The 15649-nt window shown below is 59.6% G+C and overlaps 2 protein-coding genes across 2 annotated transcripts in view; one reads left to right on the top strand and one right to left on the bottom strand.

Moving 5' to 3' along the window:
- The window catches only part of CLSTN1 (calsyntenin 1), a 106983-nt gene extending 104911 nt beyond the window's left edge, over nt 1-2072 (top strand). Inside the window, exon 17 of the mRNA XM_045299205.1 lies at nt 388-2072. Coding sequence (XP_045155140.1) covers nt 388-702 — 315 coding nt within the window. The 3' untranslated portion in view covers nt 703-2072. The remainder of the gene's footprint in view (nt 1-387) is intronic.
- The window catches only part of PIK3CD (phosphatidylinositol-4,5-bisphosphate 3-kinase catalytic subunit delta), a 45446-nt gene continuing 31542 nt past the window's right edge, over nt 1746-15649 (bottom strand). The window contains exons 4-24 of the mRNA XM_004705187.2: nt 12903-13131; nt 12572-12810; nt 12096-12275; nt 11729-11878; nt 11050-11139; nt 9726-9947; nt 8993-9089; nt 8780-8910; nt 8215-8265; nt 7969-8136; nt 7708-7829; nt 7373-7516; nt 7143-7242; nt 6861-7039; nt 6664-6776; nt 6403-6481; nt 5703-5870; nt 5038-5161; nt 4711-4856; nt 4218-4350; nt 1746-3723 (exon numbers count right to left, since the gene is read on the bottom strand). Of these exons, the coding sequence (XP_004705244.1) occupies nt 3586-3723; nt 4218-4350; nt 4711-4856; nt 5038-5161; nt 5703-5870; nt 6403-6481; nt 6664-6776; nt 6861-7039; nt 7143-7242; nt 7373-7516; nt 7708-7829; nt 7969-8136; nt 8215-8265; nt 8780-8910; nt 8993-9089; nt 9726-9947; nt 11050-11139; nt 11729-11878; nt 12096-12275; nt 12572-12810; nt 12903-13131 (3003 nt within the window). The 3' untranslated portion in view covers nt 1746-3585. The remainder of the gene's footprint in view (nt 3724-4217; nt 4351-4710; nt 4857-5037; nt 5162-5702; nt 5871-6402; nt 6482-6663; nt 6777-6860; nt 7040-7142; nt 7243-7372; nt 7517-7707; nt 7830-7968; nt 8137-8214; nt 8266-8779; nt 8911-8992; nt 9090-9725; nt 9948-11049; nt 11140-11728; nt 11879-12095; nt 12276-12571; nt 12811-12902; nt 13132-15649) is intronic.

The raw sequence follows: 15649 nt of genomic DNA on the forward strand, positions 1-15649 counted from the left end.
GGTGACCCCAGTCCCAGCTCTGAGAGGTGGGCGGGTCCTCCCCTGCAGAAGGGTCAGCGCAGGCTTGTGGATGGTTGCCGGGTGGGTGCCATCGAGTTGGTGCTGACATGTAGCGACCCCGTAGGACAGGTAGAACCCACTGCCTCAGGGTTTCCTAGGTGCGACCGTTGCCGAGCTCATCACCCAGCCAGAGCAGCTGGTAGGCACACATCAAAGTCCTTTGTTGCTGTGTCACCAGGGTGGTGCTAAGCGGTGCTTAGAAGCAGGACTGAGGCCGGCCAGCCTGCCATCCACTCGGCAGGCTCCCCCTCGGCTGCCCCTCTGGCTCCAGGCACGTTTCTCCGAGCCCTTGAATGTTGTGTCCCTCGCCGCCGCCGTGCCTCATAGGCTCATGCCTGTGTGGGTGGCCATAGGGCAGCTTCCAGTGTCTCTGGACCTCTTGTCAGTGTGAGTGATTGGGGTGCCGGCGGGGGCGGGGCTGGACTCACCCGCCCGTCTCCATGTCAGACATACGAGGACCAGCACAGCAGCGAGGAGGAGGAGGAAGAGGAGGAGGAGGAGAGTGAGGAGGGCGAGGAGGACGACGACATCACCAGCGCTGAGTCGGAGAGCAGCGAGGAGGAGGAGGGGGCGCACGGGGACCAGCCCAGCGCCAGCAGGCAGCAGCAGCTGGAGTGGGACGACTCCACCCTCAGCTACTGACCGGTCGCAGTGGCTCCTCCCTCCTCGGCTATCCTCTTTTCTGCTTCCAGGACTGCTGCCCCCACCCTCTCCACCCCAAGGATCCACGATGTAAAAAGTCATTGTTTGGCCAGTAGGTCTGCAGACCCTCCCTGGTGCCTGTCGTCTGCCCCTGCTTGGTGTATAGGACTTAGGCTCCCCGCCCTCTGCCTGGATCCCGACCACGTGGAGCGACCCCCACAGCCTCCGCCGTTATCTCTGCACAGTGACCCACAGTGCCGGACACACACACACACACACACAAACACACACACAGTGTCCGCAGGCCCTTGCTGGCCTGCTGCAATGCAGCCGTGCCCGCTCCAGGTGCTGTCCTGACGGCCGGCTGCCTGGGGTAACGCTGTTCCCTCCCACCCGGTAACCGCTGCTTTGGTTTGTCTCCGTCCCACCTTCCCCGCCCTCCCCCTTTTTTAAGTCTGTTTTTTTCCAAACCTAGTGCATGTATAAAATGGCAGAATGGGGTTACTATGTAGATGATTAACTGAGTTTTTAATATTTTGTAAATAAATTGGAACTCTGGTGTCCTTTGCGCTAGTGTCATCAAGGACTGGAATTTAAGGTGAAATCCAGGTGACAGGGCTGTCCAGCCCCCACCTGCTCCCCGCCCCCAGGTCAGCTCAGTACAATCCAGCCTCAGGTCTCCTCCGGTGGGTGGGACAGCAGGGCAGGGGTCAGGTGGGGAGGCCTTGGGGGCCTGGGCTGGCTTGGCATTGGGCCAGTACGGGTGTTGCTGGGACCCGGGGCCCCTTTCTTACTCCTTGTCCACCCCAGCACTTCTTACATGATGAACCGACAACCGTTGTGCAGACCATCCAGGCACTTGTCTGGGGATGGCAGCAAGCCCACGAGCCGGACTCGGGATGGCTGAGAAGCTGGGTGGGCTGTCAGGAGCCTCCCCAGCCAGAGGCCACATTCGGCCCGTCCAACCTCCCCAGGCTGACCCTGCCCCAGGGCGTCACGGCCACGCCCAGTGGCAAGCAAGGAAGAGACTGAAAACCCACATGGCCACTTTTCTCTTTTTATTATGATTAATTTAAATGTAAAATTTTAGATTTCTAAAACAGGGCAGGGAGGGCTGTCATTTTGACTACTGTCCTGTGGTCATCACTGCTAGTTTCCAGAAAACGGACGGTCACCTGTGTCTGTGTGTAGCCATCTTCCATGCCCGCCACTGTAGCTGCTCTGTGTAGACCACTGAGAACCCATTTGGGGGGGCGGGGGGAGGGGGGCACGTGTGTCCTTAGCTGCCCCAGGTGTCACTCTTAAGATGTGTCTATCGATGCTAGGTCAGAAAGTGTATCTGCTACAATAAAGTTCTGGTTCTAACTCCACCTGAATGACTTTTTTTCTTTGCAATCTTCTTGTGAGTCCTGCATGCCCCGTGTGCCTTAGGGCCCAGGTGGAAAGCTTAACAAGACTCCTTATTTAATCTGCTTTTACCTCTCCTGCCAAGGTTTCTCAGCTGTCTGGGCTCGGTTTCCATCCCTGCTGCTTAGGCTCACCTTCGCTACACAGAAACAGTAAATGATTTTTTTAAATTGGAAATATTTTTGCCCGGCACACAATACACACCCAGCCCCAAACCGCTGTGTATGTGCAAAGGCCTGCAGCCCACGCCGGGGAGTGTGCAGACTCGCTCCAATAAATAACATATGTACACACGGACAGGCCAGGGGAAGCTGGTGGATCTCAGCACACACTGGGTGAGCCAGGTGTTCTGAGTGATAGGCAGACTGCGAGCAGAGCCAATGGGGCCAGCCACCACCTGGAGCGAGCTGCTGCCTCCTGCCTCTCCCCAGACCTACAGTTGGCATGTCTTCTTGCTAGGCCGGGCACTGGGATATTGGGAGGCCTGGCCAAGGTCAGTGGTGTAAGCCCAGCCAGTACCAGGCCTGCCGCCAATACCGCAGGACCACCATGGGCTTGACACAACCCAGACCAAGCCCCTTGGCTTCAGGATGTGGGGCGGGCATTTCTGAAGCCCTCCAGTGAAAGACTACATACCGCCCGGGGAAAGGGCCCCCACCAAAGCCCGGAATCCCGATACAGCCAGTGCTGGTGACGGCAGACCTCCTGAAGGGTTCTGGAGAAAGAGCTTGGGCCCCCCCACCTGAATGAGCACCTGTGCTCTGGGGCCCCAGGTCCTGCCAGAGTACCCGCACCTGCCTCACCCTTGATTGGAAGCCAAGAGGCGATACCTAGCATTACCATGTCCTGAGGACCCACGTGTGTGTGGGGGGGGGGCCGGGGGTCAGCTCTCCTTAGGCTCGGAGTACAGTAGGACTTCAGTAGGACTCAAGAAGTCGATATTTCGTACCCGCACACAAAATGGCTTTACAGCAGAGATGAGAGGATCCCGGGCCCAAGAGTTAGTTTTAAAGCAAATTGTGGCATCCCTGAATCTTGGGGCACCGGGTGTTCTGGGGGGACACCCCAAATCACAGTCAGTGGGAGACGTGCAGAGGTGGCGGCGGAGAGCCGAGGACGGGACACCTCTCCAGAGCCTAGGCATGAGGTGACCGCTGGAGCCGAACCTGCCGTAGTTCGGTGGGAGGAGAGGAGTCTAGCTGGGCTCTGGTCACCAGCTGGAAGACTTGGGGCTGCGTCCTTCCACTGGGGCAGCCTGGGGATGCCCGCCCCCACAAGGCTCTAAAGCTGCATTCCTTGTATGGCTGTGTAGTCCCTTCAACGTTTCAAGTCATCAATAAATAACTGTAAACAACAAAAGGCGATTGTGTCAGTTCTTTCCCGTGAGGCGCCGTTCCGGCTTTCAGGAGAAAGGTCGCCGCAGCTTCAAGCACAGGGCTAGGAGCCACCGGGCGGGCGCGGGGGCCAAAGGGACTGCTACTGCCTGTTGTCTTTGGTCACATTGTGGGCCAGCCAGTTCACTTTGGTTTTCCAGCTTTCCCGGAGGGCTTCGTTGAACTTGACCCGGAAGTGCTTGAGAGCCTCCTCCTCCGTCTTCCCCAACGCCAGGGAGTCCTGAAACCGGGAACGTGGCAGCAGTGTTAAAGGAAGGAGCTGAGCTTGGTCCAGGACCAGCCCCCTCCCAGCCAGCCCACTGGGTATTCTCAACGTCCTTCTAGACCACTGTGGACAGGTCAGCGTGACCCACCTACAACACAAGGTGCAAACCCGTCAGGCTCTCTGTGGCCACCACCACAGCTTTTGCCTTCTCTAGGGGACCGTTGCTCCAGGAGGAAGTGGGCACAGAAGGTGACACTGAGAGGGCACCTTGGCCAGTGTCCTCACTCACTAGCCACCCCAACTGAGCAGATGCAGGAAGGAAAATCGTGCCTAACAGTTCCCCACCTACATCTATGAATAAAAAGCTTGCGGCCCAAGGGGGGGGGGATGGATTGACTTAAGAAGACAGCACGCTGCCCACCCATAGATGAAGGCCCCAGAAGACACGAGACCCACAAGCTAAGGTTGGACAGTGGCCTCCCTGGAAGGCAGGTGGCCTCCGGGCTCACCTTGAGATACTGGATGTCTTTGGAGCAGCTGAGTTCGGGCAGGCCTGCCGCCCTCATGAGGGCAAAGAGGTGGAGGAAGAGGGGCCCGTGGCGCCGCAGGATGGTGTAGGCTTTCTCGCAGTAGCCCCGGAACCTGTTTGGGGGAGGTCTAGATGTGGGCGACTTCCGAAGAGCCCCTGCCCAAGCACATAACGAGCCCAGTTCCTCCAACTGACCCCACTAAGCCATAGCCTGCTGCCTCCCACACGCACACAGCCTATAAGCGTCCGTCCCCCAGCCCTGCCCCAGCAGGGCACTCCAGGGCTGAGATGGGGGCGTTCCCTGTTGAGAAGATCAGGACATGTGGTAAGCCCCTCAGTAAGCCCGGGGGTTGGGGTGGGGAGGGGAGAGGGCTGTGGGCCGAGTCCCCATCCCTGTAGCTGCTAGTGATCTCTGCTCCTTCACAGGGACCTCAGGGACGGATGGGCTCCTAGTGGACCTAAGGCACCCTTACCTTTCAAACTTCTCACTATTATTCGTCTTCCCCTGCTGAATCACATGGACAAAGTCATAGGTGAGGATGAACGGGACTCGTTCACGGTTGATTCCAAACTTGGTCTTGAAATTTCCCAGGAAGTGGCCAAAATCAATGTGGAACAGCTAAGGGGGGAGGGAAGGGCAAAAGTTGAGAGGTGTCGGGGGTGGGGGTGGGGGGTGGAGAGCTGCCAGGTGCAGATAGGCCAAGGGGCATGGCGGGGCTTAGGCTCACAGGGGAACTCTGCCCGGGAACTGTGTGCAGGGCAGAAAGGCCAGGGGCCGTGAGTTGCGCACACCACCTTACCTGCCCACTTTCACGGATCATGATGTTGTCACTATGCCGATCACCAATGCCCAGCACGTAGGTGGCCACACAGTAGCCAGCACAAGAGAGCGTGAACTCCTCGATAGCCTGGTCCAGGGCCTCTCTGGGTGGGAAGATTGAAAACATGACCACAACACTTGAAAGTTTCTTCTATTAAGAGGTAGGGGCTGGTCCCCTGCCCTGGGACCTGGCTGGCCTTGTGACCTGCTTTGGCCACAGATGTGGAGGAAATGATGTTGGGTGCCTAGGTCCTGAGATGCCTCATAGCTGTCGGACACCCCTGAGCTTGGAAGTCCAGACTGGTCTACTGAATGGAGAGGGAAGCCACAAGGAGAGGGACCCTGCTGATACTAGGGCACTAGACAGGCCCCATCGAGCCAGCAGATGGCAGCAGTTGCATGAAGAGCAGAAGAACCACACTGCTGAGCCCAGCCCAAACTACGATTCATGGGCAAGAAATGGCTCTTTCAATCCCTAGGTCTGGGAAGACTGCTACACAGCAATAAATCACGGGCATGCGGGGGTACACACACGGGCTGGCCCTTGGCTTGAATGTCACGGGCTCTTGCCCTCCCCTTTCGCAGTAATGGACCAGCTCCTCCAAACCCAAGGAGCGGGCATCTGTCCCCGGGGCCAAAACCTACCCTGGGTTCTTGGACTTGAGCCAGTTGAGCAGGGCGTCCTTGTTGAAGGCAGCCGTGGCCGCCATGTTGCTCTTGTTCAGCTGGATGTTGGCAATCGTGTCCGAGTGGAGCACCACTTCGATGAGGCCTGTGCGGTCCCCGGTGGAAAGGCAGCCGTAGGGCGTCATCCTGCCAGTGCAGAGAGGGGAGGCGAAGGTCATGGTCAAGGCCTGCTCCTGGGGCTGTTTGGCTGCAAGAACCTCGGGGCACCCAGAAGACTCCAGGGGATGCTGCTCAAGGAGCTAGGAAGGAGGCCCCTGTACCCAGGACCCCCAGGGAAGAGCTCACGATGGCGCAGAAGAAAAATCATGGCGGTGGCAAGAGGACATTGCAGGAAGCCAGGGACACTTGGGGCAAAGAAGACAACAGGGAGTGAGGGGACACGGAACCTGGAATGGCCACCATCGCTTCCCTTTTTTAAAGATCATTTTATTGGGGAGGGGTACAACTCTTATCACAATCCATATGTCCATACATCATGTCAAGCACATTGCTACATTTGTTGCCATCCTCATTCTCAAAACATTAGCTTTCTACTTGAGCCCTTGGCATGGCCCCACTCTTCTTACAGCCCTTTGTCAGGCCGGGGAGTAGCAGCTGCTTTAGCAGGGCGTCAGGCCTCACGGAGACACACGTGACGTGACGGACGAGGGGCCCTCACCTCAGGTCCAGCCCCTCCTGCTTCCACAGAACATCCATGAGCTGGATCATCTGCAGTGTCAGCATGTCCTGGCGGAGGTCTGTCCAACCAGCCACAGGAAGAAAAAACACAAGTTTCTGGTGTGGGCTGCAGCTGTGCCCAAACCACGGAGCCCCAAAGACTGTCTTCTGCTCAACTGTTGCCGAAGGAGTTACGCCCAGACTCTACCCCCCACCCCCTACCCCGAGCCGGCACGGACAAGGACGGGGCCTGCCCGCTCACCATCGCCGCTCTTGAAGATGATGCCCACGCTGCCCTCACTGCCTGCCTCCTCGTTGCTGTACATGATCCACAGAGGCTTCATCTTGGAGTCCATGAAGGTGCACTGCTCCACGCTGCTGGCCAGAGAGGGGTCAGTGGGCCACTGCAGGGCCGGGGGCCGTCAGGTGGGGTCCTGGCGGGGTGAGGGCAAGGCTCACCAGACATCGGCCAGCAGCGTGCTGGGGTCGAGAGGGGACTGCAGGTGAGAGAGGGCCTCCAGGTAGGTGTCCTGACGCATGCATACGTGCATCAGCTCCTTGGTCTGGGGCTTGGTGGTCTTCTGGGAGCTCGCTTTGACAAAGTCATTCAGGGCCTTCAGCTTGCTCAGCGCTTCCCCCTGGCCAGAGAACGGGAGGGCGGGAGGGCAGGCTGAGAGTGGCTCCAGGGGATTCCCAGGGGACCCGGCTGTGGGGAGGGGCACGGAGGCCAGAGCCTCTCACCTGCTTCATTAGCACCTTCATGTGGTGGGTGCTGCCCCTGCAGTAGGCCTCCATGATGAGGCCGAAGCGCAGCGCCACGGCCGGAACGTGCATCTCGGAGCTGAAGGGAGAGGAGGATGGAGGCCTGGCAGGGCCATATGGCCCAGCCTCAGCCCAGCAGGGATGACCCCTAGGACCCAACATGCTCTTCCCGCCCAGGGGGACCCAGAGGCAGGGGGCGAGTCTGGTACCGGAGGTGCCAGAAGAGGAAGTGGCCGATTTTGCGGTTGGCCAGCGCCCGGTCCAGCAGGAACTTGGTCAGCTCGCAGTCCAGGTAGGACTCATACTTGAGCACCTGCACCAGCTGCAGCAGGTACTGGAAGAGCTCATCGTCCCTGCAAGGAGGGGAGGCTGCTGGGCCCGCTGCGGATAGGGGTGCACTGTCGAAAGTGGGTATCCCCCGCCCCTCTCCCTGAGTGCCAGTCGGGGCTCAGTCCATCCCCATAGCAACACCCCTTCTGGCAGCTGGGGCCCGGCCGCCCTCCAGCCCCACCACCCGGTGGCCCTCACAGCCTGCAGGGCTCACGTCAGTTTCCGCAGGGACTTGATAGCAAAGGAGCCCACGTGGCGGTCTGGGAAGCTGAAGTCCAGCAGCTCCAGGGCGCTCAGCACGGGCAGCTCAGGCCACGAGCACAGCAGGTAGAGCATCTGGGGGGTTGGGAGCGGAGTGGGAGGGGTTGTCAGGGAAGGGGGGGCCTCGAGGAGGAGACCACCAGGGGAGGAGGCTGCCAAGGGAGAGGGTGTCCCCAGGGGAGAGGGCAGCCAGGGATGGCATCCCGCCACCCACCTGGGCCACGTCCTCGTGTTTGTTCCACTTGGTGACCAGCAGCAGCCGGGCCAGTGCCTCGGGGAAGCGCTCCTGGACCTCGCGACGCATCTTCCACACCAGGTCCTTCTCGTGCTCGTACAGCTCCCCCGAGCCCCGCTGCTCCAGGATCTCCCGCAGCTGCAGCTGCTGAGGGGCCACTGGGGTGAGGGCGGCCCGGCTGCTCCACTCCTCACCCTGCACCCAGTGCCCCACGCCCCCACTCACCTCCTCCTCCGTGAAGCGCCCGTGCTCCACGTGCCTCCCCAGCTCCAGGATCTGCAAGGAGACCCACAAACCCTGCCCTCAGCGGTGGCCCTGGGCCAGCCCGAGCTGGACTTTCCCATGGTGGGGCAGGGCTTGCAAGCTCAGCACCTCGGACGTGCTAGCCTGGGGGACTCTGGGGTGGGCTGCCCCAGCCTCCGCCTCCTGACCCCTGGAGCACCATCTTCCATCTCCCGCAGCAGCGGAGGCCTGAGACCAGTGCCATGCCCCTGCCGCTGTTGTCAGGTGTCGCCTGGGCATCCAAGCCCACACGGTGGGTCCCACTGCCCCCTAGCTTTTCCAGGCTGTAGCCTTGATGGAGCAGACCTTGGCCTTCCTCCCACAGAGCTGCAGGTGCAATCCTAAAGCTAAGCACGTGTCCACCACCCCACCAGGCACTGAGGTCAATAGGACTGTGGACCCCCTGCCCCAGGGCATGTGAGGATTCCACAGGCAGGGCCATTTCCCAGTATGCACAGAGACCCAGGACCCAGGACCCAGCCCCACGGGCAGCCTGCTGGAAACTGACCTTCTCCAGCGCAGGGTAGTAGACAGGGTGGGGCGTCACCTCCGGGAGGCAGATGACCAGGGCGGCGGCACTCTCTGTGTTAGGGTTACTCCGCACCGTCCCCGTGGGGTTCAGCAGCTCCCCTTTCTCATCTGAACAGGGACCAGTGGCGTCAGGTGTGTGGGCATGCCTCCCTGGGAACCCCCCCATGCCCGTCTCTGCCCCCGGGCGGACCTGGAACGGAGGGCCACATGTAGAGGCAGCACTCCCCAGTCTTGAGCTGGTCCTTGTAATCAAACAGCATGAGGTTGGCCCAGGCTATGGGGCAGTCCTGAGGAGGACAAGCAGGTCAGGGCCCGAGAGGGACATCTGCAGAAAGGGACAGCCTCCCTGACTCTCACCCAGACACCCCAAAGGCAGGAGGGAGGACATCGGCCCCAGCAGGTCTCTTAGCCAGACCCTGGGGGAGACCTTGTTTGGAGAGGAGGGCCTTCTACTTCCTGTTTCCTGCTTTTTGTGGGAGGGGGGTCCCAGTGAGGAAGGCCCACTGCCTCACAGCATCCTCTGCTCCCAGGGGCACCCCCACAGCAACCCCAGCAATCCCCAGCAAGCTGGCCGTGCTGGGCTCAGTGTGAGTCAGCAGGGCTGAGTAGGGGTCACATCCTGGGCCTGGTGACGCAGAGTCCCATCACTACCCATTCCTAGTGGCGTGACTCAGGCCTTCAGCTCCCCGGGAGGAGAGAGGCTGCGTCCCTCCCACTTGAGGATGCCTCCTGGCCCAGACCCGGCCATCTCCAGCTCCCTGCCAGCAGCTCGCCAGGGCCAGAGGCAGACCGGAGAGGGGCAGGGCTGAGGTCCACAGGTGCCCCCTGGAGCTGCACCCGCCTCCCCAGACTGGGAGCAGAACAGGAGGGGCCCAGCAGGAGATCTACTGGCTGGGGGAGGGCAGGCTGAGAGCCCGACCCACCGCCTTCTTGGACTTCTTCTTGGTGGAGCGAGCCTTCTTGGCCTTCTCAATGACGGCGTAGAGCGCCAGGCAGAGCCGGGCCATGCGGGGCAGGTCGCTGAGACTGATGTCGAACTCCAGCCGCTGGTTCCACACGGGTCCCGAGCACACGCTCACCTCCGAGCTGGACACCGTCTTGCACAACATCTCGTTGCCGTGGAAAAGCCCAGCCTGGACCACCAGCTGCAGGGGGGCGGGGCGTGGGTGAGCGGGCTGCCCCACCCCACCCCACCAAATGCTCCCGTCGTCGCGTGGACCCCTCCTTGTGCTGAGGGGCCCGCCGGGGTCGATGTCCACTCCTGGTGACCCACTGTGCGCAGAGGGGAGCTGGGTTCTCAAAGGAGCCTTTCCAGAGGCAGACTGGTGCCAAGGCCCCCTCCCAGCAGGGAGAGGCCGGTCCAAACCGCCAAGCGCTAGGTCAGCAGCCAAGTGCTTAAACTACCACACCACGCGCACCTTGTCCTCCTGTCCGTGGGTCTGAGCCCCGTGTCCACGGACAGCAGAGGGAAGGCCTGGCTGCCGGGTCGGGGGCTTCCAATCTCAGCTCCTTGGCTGCAGGCTCTGTGTGCCCCCAGGGCAAGCCCCTTCCCAGTTCTGGATCTCAGTTTCCCCATGTGAGCTGGGAAGTCCCCACTTTGCCGCCCCCACACCTGCCTGTTTGATCCAGTCACGGTGGTTCTGCAGGGGAGTCCAGCCCTGCCTGCCTGTGGAAACCCCCCTGCAACAAATACTCCAGGCACAGGACTCAGCCCTGCTGGGCACACAGTGAGCCCTGCACCTCACGGAGCCCGTCTGAGGACAGACGTGTTCAGGATGTGAATTGTGCAACTCGGGTCCCAACACAGTCCCTGCAGCAGAGGTGGGCCCCAGCCCCATCACTGGTCCCCTGGTTACACAGGGGTGACTGCACCTGCCTGCCAGCCCTCCCCCGTGGCCCTGGGGAGTACCAGGCCTGCCCTGCTGGAGCCAGCCCTCCTCTGTGCCTGCCACCGCCTCCCCAGGCCGCAGGGTTCCTGGGTCTCGGGGCTGCTCCCCACCACCTCCAGTTGTGAATACCCAGAACTTGGCTGGGCTCAAGTTTCTCCGAATCGATTGCTCGGGCTGGCCAGCCTGCCTGCCCCCCGCCCAGCTTCCTGTTTTGAAGCAGCTTACAAACCACTCCGGGCAGGGATGCTGGGTAATTGTGGTCAGGTGGCTTTCGGGTGACCCCCCCCCCCCTTCTTCCTCTGCCGCCCCTCCAGCCACAGGCACTTGTTTGTGCAAACGCCCCTGGTCCCGGTTGTACCTTCATGCGCTCGTCGGCGTTCACTTTGCTGCCCTGGATGAGGTCAATGCAGAACGGCTGCTCCAGGAACCACAGGGACAACGAGGAGGGCTGGGAGGGGAAGGGAAGGGCTGGGCACAACCCCCTGGCCACCACTTGGGTGGGGAGGGTGTTGAAGGTTTGTGGCAAAGTTCAGCCATCTGCCCTCATCACCGTGCTTTGGTGCAGAAGGCCCCCAGCCCCCTCTGCCTGAGCTCCGCAGCTCCCTGGCTGGGCCCACCCCCACCAGCCCCTGTCCCTGAGGCCTCAGGTCAGCACGCCTCCCAGGACCAAACCCCAACTCTGCCCACCAATCAGCCCCAGAGCAGAGGCTGGGGGTCCTGGGCCCATGGCTGTCCTGGGGCGCACCCGACAGGCTCTAGACCAGTGGTTCTCAACCTGTGGGTCGTGACCTCTTTGGGGCTCAAACGACCCTTTCACAGGAGTCACCGATTCGTCACAATAGCAAAGTGACAGTGATGACGTAGCAAGGAAGATAATGTTATGGTTGGGGGGGGTCTCACCACCACATGAGGACCTGTATGAAAGGGTCGAGGCATTCGGAAGGCTGAGAACCACTGGTCTAGCGTGACCACAGGGCAAGAAGGAGTGTGTGTGTGTGTGTGTGCATGGAAGGGAGTCGTGGAGGGCGCTGGCTCACCTTCTTCGCGGGGATGGGGGGCGGCTTGGTGCGTGGCTTCTGGGCCTGGGCGGTGGGGTTCCTCTGCTCGTCTCGCATGGCCAGGATGGACGAGCAGTGCACCATGGTCAGATGGGGGGTCAGCCCACTGTGCAAGCAGCTGCAGATGTACTGCGAGGGGCAGGGGAAGCTGACCATGGGCAGTCCCCAACCGCCCCAGGGCCAACCCGCTCCCCAGGAACACCGCACCCCTGGCCCGGCCCTGCCCGTTTTCTCAAGATGAGGTCACTCCTGCGCTTACGGCAGGTGACCCCCAGCAGCCTGGCTCATCACGCCCCAGGCCCGGCCCGGCCAGGCTGGGCACCCGGACGTGCCCCCCCGGGCTCACCTGGAACTGGCAGAGGGGGTAGCTGCCGTACAGGTACTCGTGCTTGCCATTCACCTGCAGCGCGTACTCCTCGGGCCGCTCCACCAGCGGCTGCCGGAACACCGTGGCTTTCTTCCGCAGGGCGCAGGCCATCAGTGCCAGGGGCATGTCCTTGGTGGACACCTGGAAGGTGAAGCTCTCCTGGGGGACGGAGGGAGCATCATCTCTGCCTTGTGGACGTTCCATGGCCATTCACGGTCTGGGGAGCCCCCCACCCTGCTCCCCGTGGGTTGCAGATGCCACTGCTACGAGCATCAGGTCCCACTCAGGAAGGACGGGCAAATGCGTGGATGCATCGATGACCCAACGACGTTGGTCACCCTGCTGCACTGGGGCCACCAACTGACCATCTGATGCCACACTAGGGCAGTGCACTGGGGGCTCGTGGGGAAGCACCAGCCGGAGTCCCTGCAGATGGGAGAGAGAGGGAGGCTCACCTCACTGCCCTCGAACTTGACGTTGACCAGGAGGGCCCGGATGGGGATGCGCGGCGGCGGGGAGGCAACCCAGCCCCTTGGTGCCGCGGAGGGCTCCAGCTGCAGGGGGAAGCTGTACTGCAGCCAGGCCTCCCAGCCCAGCTGCTGCCGCTGCGCGGCCGCCTCTTCGCAAAACTGGCGCATCTTGGCGCGGAAGTCATTCACCTCGGGGTCGCGCAAGGAGTCGAACTCGTGCAGGCCTGAGGGGCAGCAGGGAAGGGCAGGGTCAGCGCGGGGAGCGGGTGGGGGCGGTGGGCCCGGCCCAGCGACGGGTCCCAGCCTGCACGGGCACCTTTGCCGATGAGGAGGCTGATCTGCGAGTTGATGAGCTTCTTCACGCGGTCGCCCTCGCGGGCCACCAGGCGCAGGACGGGCAGGAAGGGCTGGATGTCGCACAGCCGGCGCTGCTCGTCCTCCAGCTCCTGCTGCTCCGCCGTCTGGTTGACGCAGGTGAACACGTAGCCCTCGGGGTCGCTGAGCATGTGGAAGAAGGGCTCATACTGGGCTCGGTGCCACAACACCTGGGAGGGACAGTCGCCTGTCAGCGCCTCGGGCCACTCGGGAGGGAACAGGCAAGACGCCACGGCTGGCCCCTCTTCTAGAGCCCTTGGGCACCAATGTGCAGGGTACACACAGCGGGGCTGGGGCTGGGCAGGTGCCCGGGCAGACAGCACCTGGGACATGACTTTTCGGTCCCTCCTGGTCCAGGGTCCATGTCTCCCCTCCCTCCAATAATCAGACAAACTCATGTGGGTTCTCAAATGGTGGTGGTTGGATCAGGAGTCCCTGAGTGAGGCAAAGGGGCACTGTGCTCGGCTGTTAACCAAAAGGTGGGTGGTTCGGGTGTACCCTGAGGTGCCTGGAAGATTAGAAAACGGGAGCCATGGTAAACCCCGGGGGCACAGGTCTATTCTGACACACCGCTGGCCCCTGGGGGCTGGACTCTGCTCGATGCACACAGCATTGGGATCTGTCTGTTTAAGTCAGAAAAATTGAACACGCCGAACGGGCCGAATCGAGCCCATCCACATACTGCTCGGCACCACGGTGAGCTCGGCACCACCAGGAACTCTCCGTGGGAAAAGCAGCCCGAGGGGCAGGCTTTCACACAGAGGAGTTCCCCACAGAGCAGAGAGAGGAGGGAAAGGCAGGACTGGCAGCTCAGGATGGCTACCGTGAGCATGGCAAATGAAGGGCCATCGTCACAGGATGACCCAGACTGCAGGAGATCTAGGTTCCCGCACACACAGGTATGGGGGTCCAAGATCCATCACTGAGTTGAAACAAACAAACAAACCCTAAGTTATTGAATAGAAAACCTACGTTCCTAATAATAAACATACTTATGAATACAGACCAGGAATCAGCACACTACGGCCTGGGGGTCAAGTCTGGCCCACCACTTGTTTTTGTAAATAAAGCTTTATTGGAACACAGCCACATTCCCCTGGCCCGCCCCCACTTTTTTTCCTTTTTAAACATAGTGTCTAAGGCTGCTTTTTTGCTATAGCAGCAGAGTGGGATCTTTTTGACAGACACTAAGTCTACTCATATGCCCAGCAAGGTCTGAAATAATTTGCTTTCTGGCCTTTTTTGGCAAACGTTTGCCTAGTCCTGGCACTGATAAACAAATACTGAAATGGAAGCCAATTGGTTCATATTCTCTGAGAGGTGAGACTTTGTAGATGTGCATGTGTGTATATACCCATATTATCTTTGTACATTCTTGCAATGTCTGAATCTTAAAGAGAGGCATGCATGTTCTGTAAGCAGAAACGCAGGATTCACTTTAAATTGATATTTATATAAAGTGACCACGAAGACAGATATTATAATGCTAACTTAGAAAACAGGAAACAGTCATCAGCATAATCAAAATGATTACAATTATAGAAGAGAAAAAAACATATAGAAAACAAAACTATACAGAAAAGCCTCAGAGTGAGCCCGTGAGCCGGAGCGGACTTGAGAAAACAGGAAGTGGCCCCACTATTAACTGTGGCTCTCTCACATGGCTGGATTAGATCGTGCTTTCTACTTCTTCTACAGTTTAATGTGTCGCTATCACCAGCTGTGGAACACACATACATGCTTATTACCACTTTGTCATCTCAGTATTTTCCACGTGCCTAAGTCAGTGACAGCAACGATGATGAGCATGTTGTTCCAACCGTTGCTGTGGCCAGAGCCTTCAAGTCAGTTGGCTCCCCTCACCCCCGACCCTGTGCACCACAGGACCCCCACATGCTCCCCGCCCTGCACCATCCTCTCCAGCACTGTAAGGCTGCAGCCGTGGGCACGCTGTCAGTCCATCTTGTTGAGGAGCTTCCTCTTTTTTTTTTTGGCTGACCTATGTTACCAAACATGACACCTTCTCCAGAGGTGGGCCTCTTCCATGTCCATATTACTTTTGTAATGGACAAAAGTGGGCTTAATTCGTAAAGACGTCCTCCAGGGAAGGCAGATGGAAAACTCAGGCATGGTCCAGGCACCCTCCTTTTTCTATTCTGCTATTAACCGTCACTTTAAACTTGTGAACACATGGTCTTGCCCTCTAGCGGCCCCTCACACTCCACATTTTGTAGACAGGACGAGCCCTTTGTGCGGGTAACATGATCATTATCTATCAAATACTCTCCAGATGTTTTAGCCCTTACTCAGTAATCCATGTGATTATTCCACAAAGACTATTTTCAAGATACTTAGGATGCGGCCAGGGCTCCAGACAAGTAAAACGCTAAGGTGGCCACGGATGGTATGTGGCCCCAAGAAAGGTGGCGCGGTAGGAGGCCAGCCCACCACTGAACCAAGACCTTGACTTCCCCTGCAGTGGGCGTAGGACGCACACACACCCTGTTGCCGTGGGGCCGACTGAATTGGGGATGACGTCTAGACTACAACTGTAAGTTGTTAAGCCATCCTTGGGCATAACTGGTATGTTTAAAAATGCATATCCTAAAGGCTTGAAGGTAATCAAGCGGCCATCAAGCTCAGAAGCAACAAAGCCCACATGGAAGAAGCACACCAGCCTATGCAACC

The sequence above is a fragment of the Echinops telfairi genome, unplaced genomic scaffold (assembly GCF_000313985.2).
Source record: "Echinops telfairi isolate 266 unplaced genomic scaffold, ASM31398v2 ScPeMD7_7457;HRSCAF=8495, whole genome shotgun sequence".
NCBI classification, from domain to species: Eukaryota; Metazoa; Chordata; class Mammalia; order Afrosoricida; family Tenrecidae; genus Echinops; species Echinops telfairi.